At 51.6% G+C, this 15090-nt stretch overlaps 1 protein-coding gene across 6 annotated transcripts in view; it reads right to left on the bottom strand.

Annotated features, from left to right (window-relative positions):
• Positions 1 to 4611: 4611 nt before the first annotated feature.
• Positions 4612 to 15090, bottom strand: part of STXBP1 (syntaxin binding protein 1) — a 64979-nt gene continuing 54500 nt past the window's right edge. For 2 of the 6 annotated variants that reach the window (XM_044778710.2, XM_044778712.2), the window contains 3 exons: positions 13514 to 13668; positions 11882 to 12007; positions 4612 to 6561 (listed from right to left, as the gene is read on the bottom strand). In XM_044778710.2, the coding sequence (XP_044634645.1) occupies positions 11898 to 12007; positions 13514 to 13668 (265 nt within the window). In that variant the 3' untranslated portion in view covers positions 4612 to 6561; positions 11882 to 11897. Of the gene's footprint in view, positions 6562 to 7021; positions 7105 to 11881; positions 12008 to 13256; positions 13669 to 15090 lie in introns of those variants that run through there. The other 4 variants (XM_044778711.2, XM_070518710.1, XM_044778713.2 and 1 more) reach the window with 3 other exon arrangements.

A 15090-nucleotide genomic window follows, 5' to 3' on the forward strand; every position in this document is an offset into this window, starting at 1 on the left:
CGTGCCCATTACCCCTTTCGCCCTCCCCCACCCCCTTCCACTCTGATAACCACCAATCTGTTCTCCGTATCTATGTGTTTATTTATCTTCCACATATGGCTGAAGTCATATGGTAACTGTCCTTCTGCAGTTGATTACTTCCCTTAGGTGAAACAAAAGGCAAAGATATACAAAGCTTTGAGTGAGGTGACAGACAGACAGAATCAGAAAATTGAAACTCTATATCAGAATAGGTTAGTAAACAATTATAACATAAAGGCTAAAGGAGAAGAAAGCATCAAAGATAGCTATAACCATTTCATGGTAACAAACTCGTAATGTAAAAAAGGATCATTTGTGACAACAAAAACAGAAACGGAAGAGGAAAAGGATGGAACCTGCATAGACAAATGGAGATAAGATGCTATCAACAGAAAAAGGACTATCTCATCTATGAGACCTTTTATACAAACCTCATGGCAACCATATAACAAAAAATCAGAGCAGAGTCACACACACACACACACACACACATAAGGAAACTAAGAAAAACATCTCAGAAAACCACCAAACTGAAATGGCAGACAGAAATACAAGGATAAAGAAACAATGGAAATATAGAACAACCAGGAAAAAAAGATAAAATGGCAATATTAAGCCCTTGTATATCAATAATCACTTTAAATATAAATGGATTGAATTCACCAATCAAAAGACATAGAGTGGCTGGATGGATTAAAAAATAAGACCCAAGGGGGTGGCCCAGGGGCATAGGGGTTAAGTTCACACACTCTGCTTCAGCTGCCCAGGGTTCGCAGGTTTGGACCCTGGGCACGGACCTACCCATCGCTCATCAAACCATGCTGTGGCAGCATCCCATATACAAAATAGAGGAAGATTGGCACAGATGTTAGTTCAGGGACAATCTTCCTCAAAAAACATAAAATAGAATAAGACCCAACAATATGCTGCCTCCAGGAGACCCATCTCAGCTCTAAAGAAAAACAGGCTCAGAGTGAAGGGATGGAAGACAATACTCCAAGCAAATGGCTACCAAAAGAAAGTGGGTACAGCTATACTCACATCAGACAATATAGATTTCAAGCCAAAAAAGGTAACAGGAGACAAAGATGAACATTACATAATGATAAAAGGGACATTCCACCAAGATGACATAACACTTATGAATATATACACTCCTAACACAGGCGCACCAAAGTATATAAAGCAACTATTAACAGACCTAAAGGGAGAAATTGACAGTAACATGCTAACAGTAGGGGACTTTAACACTGCACTTCCTAAAGGACAGCTTCCACCAGGCAACAGTGTCATTTGCTCAAAGGATGCTGGAGGTCAACAGTGGCTGGTTTTTACAAGCTTCTTGGCAACACTGTATCTGGTGCCACTTTTTTTTTCTTTTTTTGAGGAAGATTAGCCCTCAGCTAACTACTGCCAATCTTCCTCTTTTTGCTGAGGAAGACTGGCCCTGAGCTAACATCCATGCCCATCTTCCTCTATTTTATAGGTGGGATGCCTACCACAGCATGGCTTTTTGCCAAGCAGTGCCATGTCCGCACCCGGGATCCGAACCTGCGAACCCCGGGCCGCCATGAAGCGGAATGCTCGAACTTAACCGCTGCGCCACCGGGCCAGCCCCTAGTGCCACTTTTTATTCCAAGGAGTGTAACTCCGATTGCTGTCTCTGTAGTTTGGGTTTCTTTCCCTGCTTTAGGGATGGAATTAATTGGTTTCACTCTAGAATGTGTTGTCATTGGTGTGGGGAAATTTGCTTGGCTCATGGACGAGGTCACTGTGCTTCATTTGAAGTTGACTGATACATCTCAGTGTGTCACCCACTCCTTGACAATGTACCTTCATAACAGGGAAGGCACGGGGGACCAGGGAGGGGTACCTTCCTGGCCCAGAAAATCCAATTTTTATTGTTCTACGTTTTATTTCCTCTCTTCTTCTTTTTTTGGTTGCTTGTGTGAAATCATCATTCCCGAAGAGTCATTAGTTTCCGCCCAAACAGACGCACATTCCATATTCACACCAGGATCCTGTCGTCTATTATATTGATAATGTTTTTCCGATAGTGGAGAACCCGGGCTCTGGCAGCAGACTGCTGTGTTTCAGTCTAGGCTCTGCCATGTGCCAGCCTGGGACCTTGGCCAAGTTATTCTGTCTTTGCGGCTCTGTTTCCCCATCTTTAAGTAGGGTTAATAATAACATCTAATTCCTAAAGTTGTTGAGAAAATTCAGCAAGATACATATAAAGCACTCATGCCTGGTACATCATAAATGCTCAATATATATTAACTACAATTACAATTATTATCTATATATATTTGATTCAATGAAGCACTTTCAAGCCGCTGCTTCATTTTGTGACTGGGGACACGGGGCTTCACCATAACATCCTCTCCTCATGGGTAGCCACTCTCCTGACTTGGGTATTTATCATTCTCATTCACGTTTTTACACATTTACAACATATGTACGATAAGCACTAAACAGTGCCTTTATGAGGGTTTTTTTTCTAAAGATTTTATCTTTTTCCTTTTTCTCCCCAAAGCCCCCCAGCACATAGTTGTATATTCTTTGTTGTGGGTCCTTCTGGTTGTGGCATGTGGGACGCTGCCTCAGCGTGGTTCGATGAGCAGTGCCATGTCCGCGCCCAGGATTCGAACCAACGAAACACTGGGCCGCCTGCAGCAGAGAGTGCGAACTTAACCACTCGGCCACGGGGCCAGCCCCCCTTTATGAGGTTTTAAAACTTTACATAAATGCATCATTCTGTATGTATCCTTCTGTAAGTTGCTCTTTTCATTCAACATTATGTTTTTGAGATTTATGCTTGTTGACATGTGTTGGTCATGCATTTTTAACTGCCTTAGACCAGTCACTGGGGAGATGAACATCGATTTATCCACTCTCTAGTTCACAGACATTTGGTTTTTTTTTTAATGTGTGAGCACAATTGTTCTTTGTTCCTCAGACGTGATTGGGAATCGTCGTCATCACCATCAACATGATCGAGTGCTTCCTGTCCTTATGTGGACCAGCTCAGCATCACTACTCCACTCCTTGACAGAGTCCCTCATCAGGGTCCTGTAGAACGAAGCCAAGCGTGGATTTGACCCAGGCCTGCCTGATGCTGAGGTCTGTGCTCCTGGTCACTCTGCCTCCCAGGAATGAATGCCTGGTGTCACACCGAGGTGAGTGTCCAGGCCCTCCCGCAGGGTCTGGCTGAGACCCCCCAGCCTGGACCTGGGCCCGGAAAGACAGAGTGACCGGCTGCAGCTCACAGACCTGTCTTGGTGTAGGATTGCCATTATTGGTCCAATCCTGCATGCTCTGGTTTGTTTCAGAGGCCCCTGCCCCTCCCAGAATATGTAACACCATCGGAGACTTGGAGGAACAGCCTGCAGGCTCCATCTGTGCTGAGTAACAGGCGAACCGGGACTTCTGCCAGGAGCATAACGAGGGCCAGGCTCGTGTGCCTTGGGTGGTGGTGAGGGGGTGGAGCAGAGAGAGGTGCCAGAGGGGTCAAGGGATGTCAGGGACAATCAGGGAGAGACTAGCGAGCCATTGCTGTGAGCCTGGAGGATCCAGGTGGCCCTGGGAAGAAGGAGCAAATGGTATTTACTTTGCTGTAATGTAACTCAGCTTAGAACAATTTAGAATTTAAAAATTCTGGTCTCAGATCTCATTCCAAGGTGTGCTGGTTACTGGTGAAGGAACTACTGATCTAAGACGACGAGCGTCCGATGCTCCTCGGCTGGAGCGAGCTCTGTGAATCGCAGCATCTCTGAGCTTCAGCTTCCTCATCTGTCAAATGGGGAGGGGACCCACCCAACAAACAAGGGACTTGAGGGGCCTGACTGTCACCATTATCTCCCTGAAGGCAAAGCTCACCAGACAACAGTTGGGTTGTGGCGGTGCCTTGATTGTCAGATTGCCTAACGTCATAAAGCAGGTGGGGATTTGAAGGAGAGAGTGACTGCGGGCAAAAGAGTAGAAGCAGAAGCTCCTCTAAAGAGCCCCACTCCCCTGGGCCCAGTATTTGAGCAGGTTGTCAGTGTGACCCCAACCTAACTTAAGGGTCTACTCCCCAGGCTGGGCCAAACCCATCGCAGTCTCCCCAGGTCACAAACAGGCTTCAAGACCAGCAGGACACGCAGCAGTGTCTGATCTGGAAAGAAGTTCATTAGAAGGCTGGATGGTGTGGCAGCAGGGACAGAGGAGAGCAGTGACACTGATCAAGTGACCTGACGGCATGTCCTACAGGCACTGTCACCACAAGCTCCAGAGGGAGCATCCTCAGAGACAGCCCTGCAGGCTCTGCGGCAGAGAGAATTCTAGATTGAGAGATATAGGACGATGGAGGAACTGCCTCATCTGCGGGCAGTGCCCCGTCACTGCTGGGGGCCCCAGACAAGGTCCACGGGTTGTCCCCAAATGTGAGACAGCCACAGATCCTAAAGCGAGTTAACGGTGACCTGGATCCAGAAGACTCTAGGCCACGGCCGGGATGCTGGCCTCCTCTGCTGCGGACCCGTGCAGGAGGCTTTCTCCTTCCACTCCCCGAAGGGACACCAGGCCAGGATGCACCAGGGACACAGCAAGTGGGCGCTGATTTATTCGTTTATTTGACTCGAGTGCTTTAGTACAGAACGGTACAGAGATGGTACATGTTTGTGCTTCAATACTTTCCAACACTGAGATTCTGATCATTTCAAGGTAAACAAGTTTCAAGACAGACTAGTTTTAAAATATCCTTTTGATAAATTATTTTTATATAAATAACAGAGAAAGGAAAACCAACATGTTCGACAAACAAGGTCCTGAAGCGTGAGCATTGTTTGGTCAAGGGGAGGGGACAGGACGAGCAGGAACAGTAAGAAAGAAAGCAATGCCAGTGCCTACAGTTCTGCCCTAAGGAAATCAGGCATCATAAGGAGGAGCGGGAGCCAGACCAGGAAACTCATCTGAGGGCAAAGGGGGGACTTCAGAGCCTGGAGAAGAGAACAGCACGATGCACCTAACGTGCGGGCAAGGAACGCACTCTGAAAGGAAAGCGGCCGCGAGAACTAGCGAACACCACGTCGGCAAGGACACCACGAGACAGGAACACACACACACACACACGGTCTGCAGGAGTCGAAGGGAGGCGGGGGGCTGGGCGGGGGACGTTTTTGTGACTTCCACTGTCATTATATTTCATGACACCCCTCAGCAGAGCAAACGGTGCGCTCACTACCGGAGAACAGAGGACTGCTGAGTCGGAGGATGACGAGCCATCCTCCCTCCGTTTGCTTCCGAGATTTTTGCATTAGAGCTAAGTTTTATACAGCTAAGTTTTTATACAGAGAATAAAAGGATCATTTTCTCTTACAAGCATGATGACATATGACCGCACACTACAAAAAATAAAGTATTACGGAGTATCTTAACCGGAGGACAGTCTGAGTGGGCACAGGGTCTGTACAAACCCAAGGCGCATCCCCTCAGGCAGTGGGAAGTCCTGGGGCGTGGGCGCTCTCTCCTGCAAAGGGCCCTCTGACCGGGAGCCTGCAGAGCCCATTCTGTCCTGGTCCTTTCCTGACCCCTGAGCTCTACCCAGGCGGACTCCACTAAGAAAGGGGAGCGGTGTTGGGGGTGATGCCTGGGGCAGGAAGGCGTCCAGCCAAAAGGATCAGGCCTGACTACTTCTCCAGGAGATGAGGGCCTCTGGGGGATGCCTGCTCCTTATTTGTCTGGGACTCAGACTGCAGAACGCCTTCCCTCAGGGTCACAGTGCGGTGGACATGGGCCAGGGCACCCAGCCTGACTTCACGTGGACAGCCCCCGCCCCCACCCACAGCCCCGGGGGAATGAGCCACTGAGGAAAGCAAAGAGGCTGGTTCCAGCTCAAACCTCACGAGGTGTCACCTGATCTTCACTGCCAAGCTTCTCGGGATGAGAGCAGATGCTGAGGGGTAAGAACTGGAGTGGAGACGACAGATTAATCCTCCGCTTGAAATACTCCAAGGACAAACATCTCTATGATTCCCACAAGAACAGGAACAACCCAAAACAGGTTTTTAAAAATACCCAGATGTCTACCTTCCCATACTCAAGCAATTTGCACATGTCGCACTGGGTTATGTACAAGGTCACGGGATCCTAACTAACGGGGAGCAGGTGTCCATTCATTCTAGACAGTTCCAAAGCTTCTCCAGCAGTGTGTCCCTCGCACATGAACTCCTTCTCTTAGGATACACATAGAAGATACTCTTTTAAAAAAACACAATGCATTATTTTCTTCTGTGTCAAACGAGAAGAGGGCATCAATAAACACAAGAATGCAGCGGCGACAGTGCCGGCCCGGGCGTGCAGAGCCGGGGGAGCTGTTGGGGGGAGAGGGCCAGCAAAGTAACCGTGACGGTCAGCGGCAGGGGCCGAGGAGCTCGGTGGGAGGAGGGGTCACTTTTTGGAGGGGTGGCTTATTTTTTTAACTGCTTATTTCTTCATCTGTTTTATTCAGTTTCTTCAGCGTGTCCAGCAGTTTCTGTGGGGTGAGAATGTGCGTGGATCCTGGGGGAGGCAGAAAAGACGGTGAGCTTGCCTGCTGCAGTTTCAAACACTTTTCCTTTCCTGGATTCCCAGATCCTCATCCGTTCCCCCGCCCCCACCCTGGTCTTGGTCTAGTGGAAGCAGGGAGGGTTGGGGTTTGGGGCCATGTCACAATAGGCCTGGGAGACATTTGGGGACTGTGGATAAACACACCCCTCTGGCTCAGGCAGGGTCCCAGGCTGTACCAAAGAAGGAGCCCGCCTCTCCATGGGGGCTCAGTGCCATCGGCCAGGGGACAGGGCAGCTGCATTTCTAAGTCTCTCTTGAACTCAAGGTGAAGCCAGGGAGAGAAATTCCAAACCGTATGGCAGGGGAAAAGGCTGGGGATGGGACGGGGGGTGGGGAGGGGACTGTGTGTGGAAAGGATGGTGCCTGGTAGGGAGGAAGTTGATGGGCAGAGCACACTGGGGGAGCCACTGACCTCGGTAGCCAGCTGGTTGGTCCTGCCGTGGTGGGTGGGACCTCAGGTGTGAAAGGGAAAGGGCCGGGTACCTGAGGCCTTACCTTGCAAAGACCGCGCATTGTAAGAGATTGGAAATGCTTGCAAAACTTTAAGCTAATGGAATTAGAAATACTTCTACTGCAAAAATAAAAAAATAAAAAATAAAAGTAAATGAAGTCCTTTTTCATACGGAGAGAGATCTAATAAGTGCAGTAAAAAAAGATGCATGGATCGTGTGGTTTGGACATGGACTTACTCAAACAGAACAGAAGTGACTGGCGTGTGAGCATGAGGCCTGCACGCATGCAGCAGTGGGCTTCAAAGAAAGAGATCCTGGTGGGAGAAACTGAACAAAAGAGATCCGAACTTGAAAATGTGCCTCCCGGGAGATGCGGGCAAGGGACGGGCCTTCCTGGGAGGAGGGGAGCAGAAACCGCAGGATGCTAGAGTCCCACCCAGAGGGCAGGCAAAGGAGGCTTTGGCCAGCTTGTGGGGAGTGATTCCAAATACCGGGGTCCCTAGGCCTTTGACGGCTACTTGCTCAGCTGACCCGTGACTGCTCGAACTGCAGGCTTTGAAGCTTCCTAGCCAGTCCAGACCAGCGGGAAACTCGTACAGCCCTCTCTACTTTGAGGGGCTTCTTCCAACAGCCGGTGCTCTGCAGTTCAAGCCCCAGCCACCAGGTCACTGCTCTGCTGAGGAAGCCTGGCTCCTTCCTGGAGGTGCCGAGGGTGATGTCCTATGCGGGCAACCTGCCCAGCCCTGCGCTCTGAAGCTGACTCGTTATTCTGCAGACCTGAGGCCCCTTCAGCAAATGTGACAGGTTTCAGCACTATGTCCCTGGGCGTTGCTATGGTGACCTTTTCCTCCAAAGTACACTCATTTCCGTGACCTTACCAATCTTCCGTTAGTCCTAAGAGAGGTCAAAGGCTGCTCCACAAATGAGGAGACAGGAATAAAGGTTATCAAACTCTGAACAGTGAACCATTGCCAAAATGAGGGCCTTCCAAATCTCAACTCGGCGCAGCCCGTGTGTCTACACCCTGACAGGCAGCTGTGGGTCCTCCGTGCAGGGACTGCCGCTTCCAGGTAAAGGTGAGAACAGGGCATGTGCTAGAGAAACTTTTGCTAACAGTCTCCCCCTCCCCCATCCACTGAGTTCCAGGAAAAAAGAAGGCCGGCTCGAACTAGAGGAAAAGTCAAAAGGGGCCTCTGATCAGATGCCAACCCCAAAGTGCTCCCTATCCTTGCTTACATTCAGGATTTGGGGGAGGCCAAAAAGAGGTTAAGGAATCCACGCTCTAGAACTTTCCAGTATTATCTTATTATTGACCATCTGGTGTTCCCAGTCTTCAGCTGAAAGAACAAAACTTCCAGGACCAAGAGTGTGGGACAACCAGAGAGGCCTCCGGGGCTCTCCCTGACAGGCACAGTCCTGGGCCCTAACTTGCCTGGTCTCTTTAAAGGACCCAGACCAGCTGGAGTTATTGCAGACCAACCCCCTCTGCCCCCCCAGAGCCACTTCTTGCCACCCAATCATCTGCATGTTTTAACACCTGGTCAAGCTTTTCACCACCACAAACACTGCAAATTGGGCTGGGTGAGTTTGTAATCCGCATTTTGCAAACATTCTCATTTTGAACCCATAGGTGGCTGACTGTATGGACCTTCCAGAACAGGAAGGAGGTCCTATGGCTCTGAGGGTCCCTCTTATTCTACAGAACTGGAAGATTGTGAAAGATGAACAGTGGTCCCCAAAAACCACGTCATCCAGAAGTCTGTCAAGGCTGTGGGCCAGACACAGCGAGCTCCGCCGGGACACAATCCTGCTTTCCTCACTGAGACAATCTGAAAATCAGGAGCGTCCTTACAGACCAGCTGGTCCAGTCATTCCTGGGTTTGGCTGAAACAGCCCTCCTGACTCAGGACATCCAGGGTGGCGCCAGGGAACATGCACGTCTGAGAGCAACCCCGGTGGGCGTGGTGGTCTGCCAGGTTTGGAGAACGTGCTCCGGCCCACCCTGCACCCACAGACAGGGGAAGGAAGCCCAGAGCGGTGGCGTGCTTGCTCACAGTGGGTTGGGGACACAGCCAGGCCCAGAGGCCATGCCACTGGTTTCAATTCCAGGCACCCTGTGGCCTCAGGCCCCAGAGTGGAAATGCAGGGGAATGCTTAAAGAGCAGCTGGGCCAGGGCTCGGCTCTGAATTAGGATTCAAATCTGAGTGGCCCTGAAAAATGAAAGTTGTATAACCCCAAGCTGGAATAAAGCAAACATTCAACATAAAGAAACAAAAGCTTCCTCCCAAGTGTAAGTGCTGTGTAAGAGTCTAATCCGGCCGGCTGGCCCTCTTTCCTCGGCTTCTCACAGCCTCCGACATTCCCAAGGGACAAGCACTTTAACATAAACCACCCACAGTGTAGAGGTGAAGATCTGATCAAAAGACTTCACGTCTCAGACATGGGGGATGATGGATTGGTGGGGGTTAAGATGAGCCTTGGTGGTATCTGTGCACATCAGCGATCCACGCCCACTCCCTTTAACCCAGACCCTGGGAGCTGGCCTCAGCTCCAGGAGAGAGAGGGGCCAGCAGGACAGAGTGAGGCCCACGCACCAGCCTGCTGGGGACACCCTCATTCAGCACTGAGCGCAAAACTCTTAAAAGCTAAGTTCCCGCAAGTACCGGCATTGGGGACAACCCTGGCTCTCTAACGTCCTGCACTGGCCCAGTCTTTGGTCACCTGAACAGTCACAACAGAATGGGGCAGGTCAGACTGTGACCTGCCTTCCGGCCTCCGTGGTATCAGGGCTCTGTGCCTCGCTCTTTCTTAACCGAGCTCTCTAAAACCCAGCACTGCCCAACAAAGCATTCCAGAAGCCGAGAATACAACCAGAGTCCACTCGCGCTCTCTCTGCTCCCACGGCAGCCGAGAGCTGCTCTGCTGATGGGACGTAAAACTAAGGATGACAGTCTGCAACGGGGAGGCTGCTTCCGAAGCAGCGAATCCCTGGTGAACCCTAGCAGGAGCCCTTGGGGTCCGGGTTTGTCAGTCTTCCAGTCCTGCAAGTGTTCTGCCATTGCTGCTGCCTCGACTGAACAACTGTCCTTCTAGAAGCCTTAAAACACATCTTGCAGTGAATGCCATCCACCTACCTGCCTTCTGCACACAGGACCAGCTGTCTGATTCCAAGCTACTGAGGTGCTCTAAACAACGACTGTTTTTCAACAATGGCTCCTACTCACCACCCACTGGCCTTGCTTTCTAGGGGAAGGCAGCCTGGGCTCTTTCTCACCTCACCACTGCCCGGGGCGGGGGGAGCCATCTCTTGGCCTAGGGAGGGAAAGGGGAGGAGATAAACGGGTGGCCTCCTGTGGACCTTTAGAGAGAGTCCTCCTTGGATGGAGCACATTCCCTTTATACAAACACGCATGCTCTGATGCATCCCTAGCCCAGCCCTGAGAGAACGCTCCCCCGAGGTTCAGCAGAGTGCACGAGAGGGGGCAGGACCGCAGGTCTGAGTCACCGATCTGAATTACTGAGTGACAGCAGGTCAGAGCTCGGAGGAACCTTGGGGCCCTGCGATCCAGCCTCCTGTGTTCCACAGACTGTGGCTCAGTAAGGGGGAGTGACCCGCAGTCACAGGTGCTCGTGGTCTTTCCACTACTCACAGGTGGCTCATGCTCCATGACTCACCGGCCACATCTAGCCCAGGGCAAGGGGGCATTTTCAGGGCCATAGTCAGTGGAGCACATGAAGTCAGGGACACAAAACGTGGCCTCATCACAGAATGCCTAACATAGCTCAGTGGCGTCCTTCAGTATCAGTCGCCATTTAGACACATTATAGGAGATTCCGAGCACATAAGAAGGATGGAAAGAGAGAGGAAGGACGAGGACAAGAATAAAATCTGGATCATCCACCAAACAGACCACGAGTTCCTGGGAAACTGAGATAAAGGCACGTGAGGGAGAGAAGATGCTCTTTAAAACAACACACTGGTGTTAAGGCCGGTTTTCTACCCCAAGGCTCTCAGATCTTACCAAGACCTCAACAGGTGTAGGACTGTGATTACTCAACTCTTGAAAGGATCCACAGGAGAATTAAGATAAAAGCACCTACTAAAAGAGCGAATGACTATTCGGTGCTGTTTTGCCCACAGGAACGTGAGACATAAGCTCTGTGCACTGATGGCTGGAGCTCACCAAGTACTTAGTGGCTCATGGCCCCATCACCCCTTAGAAATCGTTCTGGGCTAAGCACCCGTCCTGGGAAAGAGGTATTTACACATCTCCCTCCCCTGCCCTGGAGGCTATTCTGACACTCTCTGCCGAGCCTTCCTTGTGATCAGGTCCCCATGGCTATCTCCACTGGAGTTCTGCCTTCTTGGACACGACAGTCCCTTGAACTCCTGCTGGCCTCACTCTCAAGTCCCCACATCACATCACACCAGGACGCTCTGCGTTCTCTGCCTGGTGCCCACAAACCCACCCCTGGGCCAGCAGGCGTGGGCACCAGGCGGCCGGCGCCCCTCAGCTGGCAGCTCCCTCTGGAGGTCTCTTCACGGCCATTGTTCTCACTTTCGGTTTGGAACCCAGTGGGCTGCAGCTGGCCGAGTGAGCCGGCGAGCCAGAGCCCAGGGGCCCTCGTGGCTGGGAGTGTGAGGGTGGCTTCGGACACATTTTCAATCGGTGTTAAGAACTGCAAGCATTTTCTTATTGAAAGAAAATCAAAGAAATAATAAACTGAAAAGGGAAAAATAACAAAAAAGAGTGACGGAAGAATCAAAGAAAACCCTTCAGAGTGGAAGAGTTTCTTTTCTGTAATAAGCTGCTTTTACTTTGTTTCTCTGGCTCTCACTCCATTGTTGGAGCCTGATCCTCAAAAGATACCCTAGAGGACTCCCTGAAGTCGGGGTGTCTCAGGTCCATGAGAAATTTGGTGGGAGTGAGAATGTGAGTAGAACCTGCAGGAGAACAGAGGCCAGCTGACTGCTTGAACAAAGGAACGTTACAGGAACATGCCAACTTAGGCCTACATTGTAAGCAGCCAACGAGGTGTGAGAAAGCAGGACACGCACGCCACGTACACGCACACGCACATGGCCGGCATGCACCAAGCGGGCGAGGCCACACAGCGGACGTTAGCTGTCTGCACAAGGCCTCCCCGTGGATCTGCACGGGCAACTTTCTCTCCCCAGGTCTCCACCTCCCAATGGGGAACCTCGAGTCAGGGCCAAAGTCGAAGAGGGAGATTTACACCCAAGCCTGGCTGGGACAGCTTCTGCCCGGGAAAGCTGTGTTTGAGCTGAGAATTAGCCGACATGGTCATGCAACATGTATGCAAGCAGGGAACAGAGAGAGCTTTATCATGGGGGCCTATGTAATAAAAAGGACAAAACAATACAGGGAGAAAGGGTAACCAGACAGGGTAAGCTTCAGGGAGTGGGGAGGCGGAGCGGGAAGAAGTCCAGTCTCCCCACTGAATTGGTGGTATCTAGAAGGCAGGGTGAGAGTGCCAGGTCCATCTTGATAGACCCAGGAACGGCCATATGCACTGGTCTGCAGGACACGCTCACTCCGAGACTTGGGGGGCAGTGTGACCTGGTCACCCCAAAGTGGAGGTATAAAACTGACCCATCGTATCAAGATAAGGGGAAAGGGCAGGGCCTGGTCCAGGCAGCAGGTGCCAACAGCCTCTTGCCAGTCAACGTCAAGAGGCACCCTAGGCAGGTGCAACTCCATTTTAAGGGAAAGATAAGACAAAGGGAAGGCATCTGGAGCGAACAAGATCTTTCTCAGCTCGCTCTTCCTCTCCCAAGCCTAGAAGTTGTGGAAGCTCCTGCAGACACGAAAAAGGAGAAACTCCTCTCCTGCTGCAGTAAGTCAGCTCTTGTGAGCTGCTGCCTTTCTTCTGGAAAACCAGCAGGAAATACTGGAAAGGGTATAATCGGCCTAGAAGAGGCAGGAACTGGTAGGGGAACCTTAGTGGAGTCCAGCAGTCAGGCCACTATGCCGGGACTGTCCATCTCCAACTGACAGGAGAGCAGGGGTCATAATTTACCTTCCATTCCCTGAGCATCTTCTAGACGCGAAGCCCAATGCCAGGACCCTGACAGGCCAAGTGCAAGCCTGTAAGTGGGTATGGCGAACCCCATGTTGTTGGGTAAGGAAGTCGCAGCCTGGGAGCTGAGGGTCTTGCTCAAGGTGCCCACTCGGCAGTGGCAGAGCAGGAACGTGAGCCTGGGGCTGCTGGAGTCCGTGACCGGGCCCTTCTCACCACATGCAGTGCCTCTCATCAAGACACACGAGGAAGAGACCCTTCGCCCCTTAGCTTCTGCCGTCCACAAGCGGGCCTAGAGACTACATTTGCAGGAGTGATGGAGATCGAGGACAGGATGACACCGACGCGTGGAATGGAGTCCAGATGCAGTGAAGCAGCCCCTTCCCCAGAGAAAACGTGCCCCACTCACCTATGAGCACTTCCCACTTTCCGCTGGCTTGGGTCACCTCGTAAGCACAACGCATCTCATTCAGGCTCACGCCCCCGAGGATGAAAATAATGAGGCGGGGACCACTGCGGTACTCCCCCGGGGCCTTGTTCTTATGCCAGTGCCCGTAGCGGGCGCTGGGGGGAGAGAGAGAGATTAATGACGTTTATCTGCACTCACGGTATTTGTCACTTGGTGCCTCATGACTAGTTTCCAAGTTCGTTCTGTGTGTCAGTGTCCCAAGCACAGTAGGTGCTTAGTAAGCGGTGGCTGAATGAACAGCCGTGCAAATTAGCAAGTGCTTTGGCTGCTGGGAGAAGCATGACAGCGCCTGAGCCATGACCTTGTCACTGTCTTAGAAACAGGTAGGCGACAGACAGGCTCAGGTTGGCTTTAAAGTGTGACATGCTAAGTTCAATAATAGCTTCACCCTGCGTGACATCCGTCCAGGCTTCTACCCCCCGCTGTCCATGCTGCTAGGCTTGTCTGGGCCACTCTGCTGGCAATGAGCAGCGACGACAGGGTCTGAGGCCTGTCTTCAGGCTGGCACATCGACTTACTGAACAGACAGACGTGCACTGAGTGCTTCATGACTGGGGCGCCCCTGCCCCGAGGAGCCAGCCCTGCTGAGATAAGGGCCCTCGCCCACCCAGAGCTCATGGCTGAACTGGGGAGGGTGGGAGAAGGAAGCAGGCCTGAACCGTGCTATGACAGAGAGGGGCTCAGTGCCACAGGGACACACAGGGGAGGACTGTCTAGCATTGTCTGGGCATCACTGGGGACGGTTTCCCAGAGGAGGTGACACTGAGCTGTCTCCTGAAAGACACACATTTCAGTAGTGGGACAGTTCTCAGAGGTGCCCCCTCTCCCCCTGGGCTGTCCTCAGTGGGTCTTCACCTTGTCCTCAGAAACAATGAGAAATGGGTCACTTCCAGGTAAGAAAATGGGGAAAACAACAAAAATGAAAACAAAACGAGGACAGTCTCCTGCGGACAGTGAAATCTCTGCCCTTATTCCTGACTCATGACAACATCAAAGTCACTTTCCAAATCTCGAAGGCCCTGGGGGCCCATTTGGGCCAATCCAGAGAATTTCACAGCCATCTTCTTTGCCTGAGCAACCAGTTGACAATCTGCCATCATCAGCCAGCCTGGTTGTGGCACTACCGGGGATTTTGTATTTTACTCCAATGTTGGCAAGAACACTGCCATCAGAGGGGATGCACAATGCCACAGACGCCGTGCAGGCCTCCGGCCCAGGCCCAGGAGAAGGCCTAAAAGTGAAGACAGAAGGAGGAGAGGAAAGAGAGGGAACGGGCGGGCACAGCACGAGAAGAGGGACAAAGAAGTCCACATGGAGCATGAATCCTGGAATTGCACGCTACGCCAGTGCCACAGGTCACCCTCTCTGGAGCTGGTGACTCTCCTGCTCCACGCTCATGTGTTGTCTTGCCTGTTCTCAGGAGCCAAGTAAAGCCCTTGCTGTCAGAGGAAAACAGAAGCTGCCACTCAGGAAAGGCAACAGACGTGGCTGTGGGTCAGGGAGGAGCCTGGACCACA

Source organism: Equus asinus, chromosome 10, assembly GCF_041296235.1.
Source record: "Equus asinus isolate D_3611 breed Donkey chromosome 10, EquAss-T2T_v2, whole genome shotgun sequence".
NCBI classification, from domain to species: Eukaryota; Metazoa; Chordata; class Mammalia; order Perissodactyla; family Equidae; genus Equus; species Equus asinus.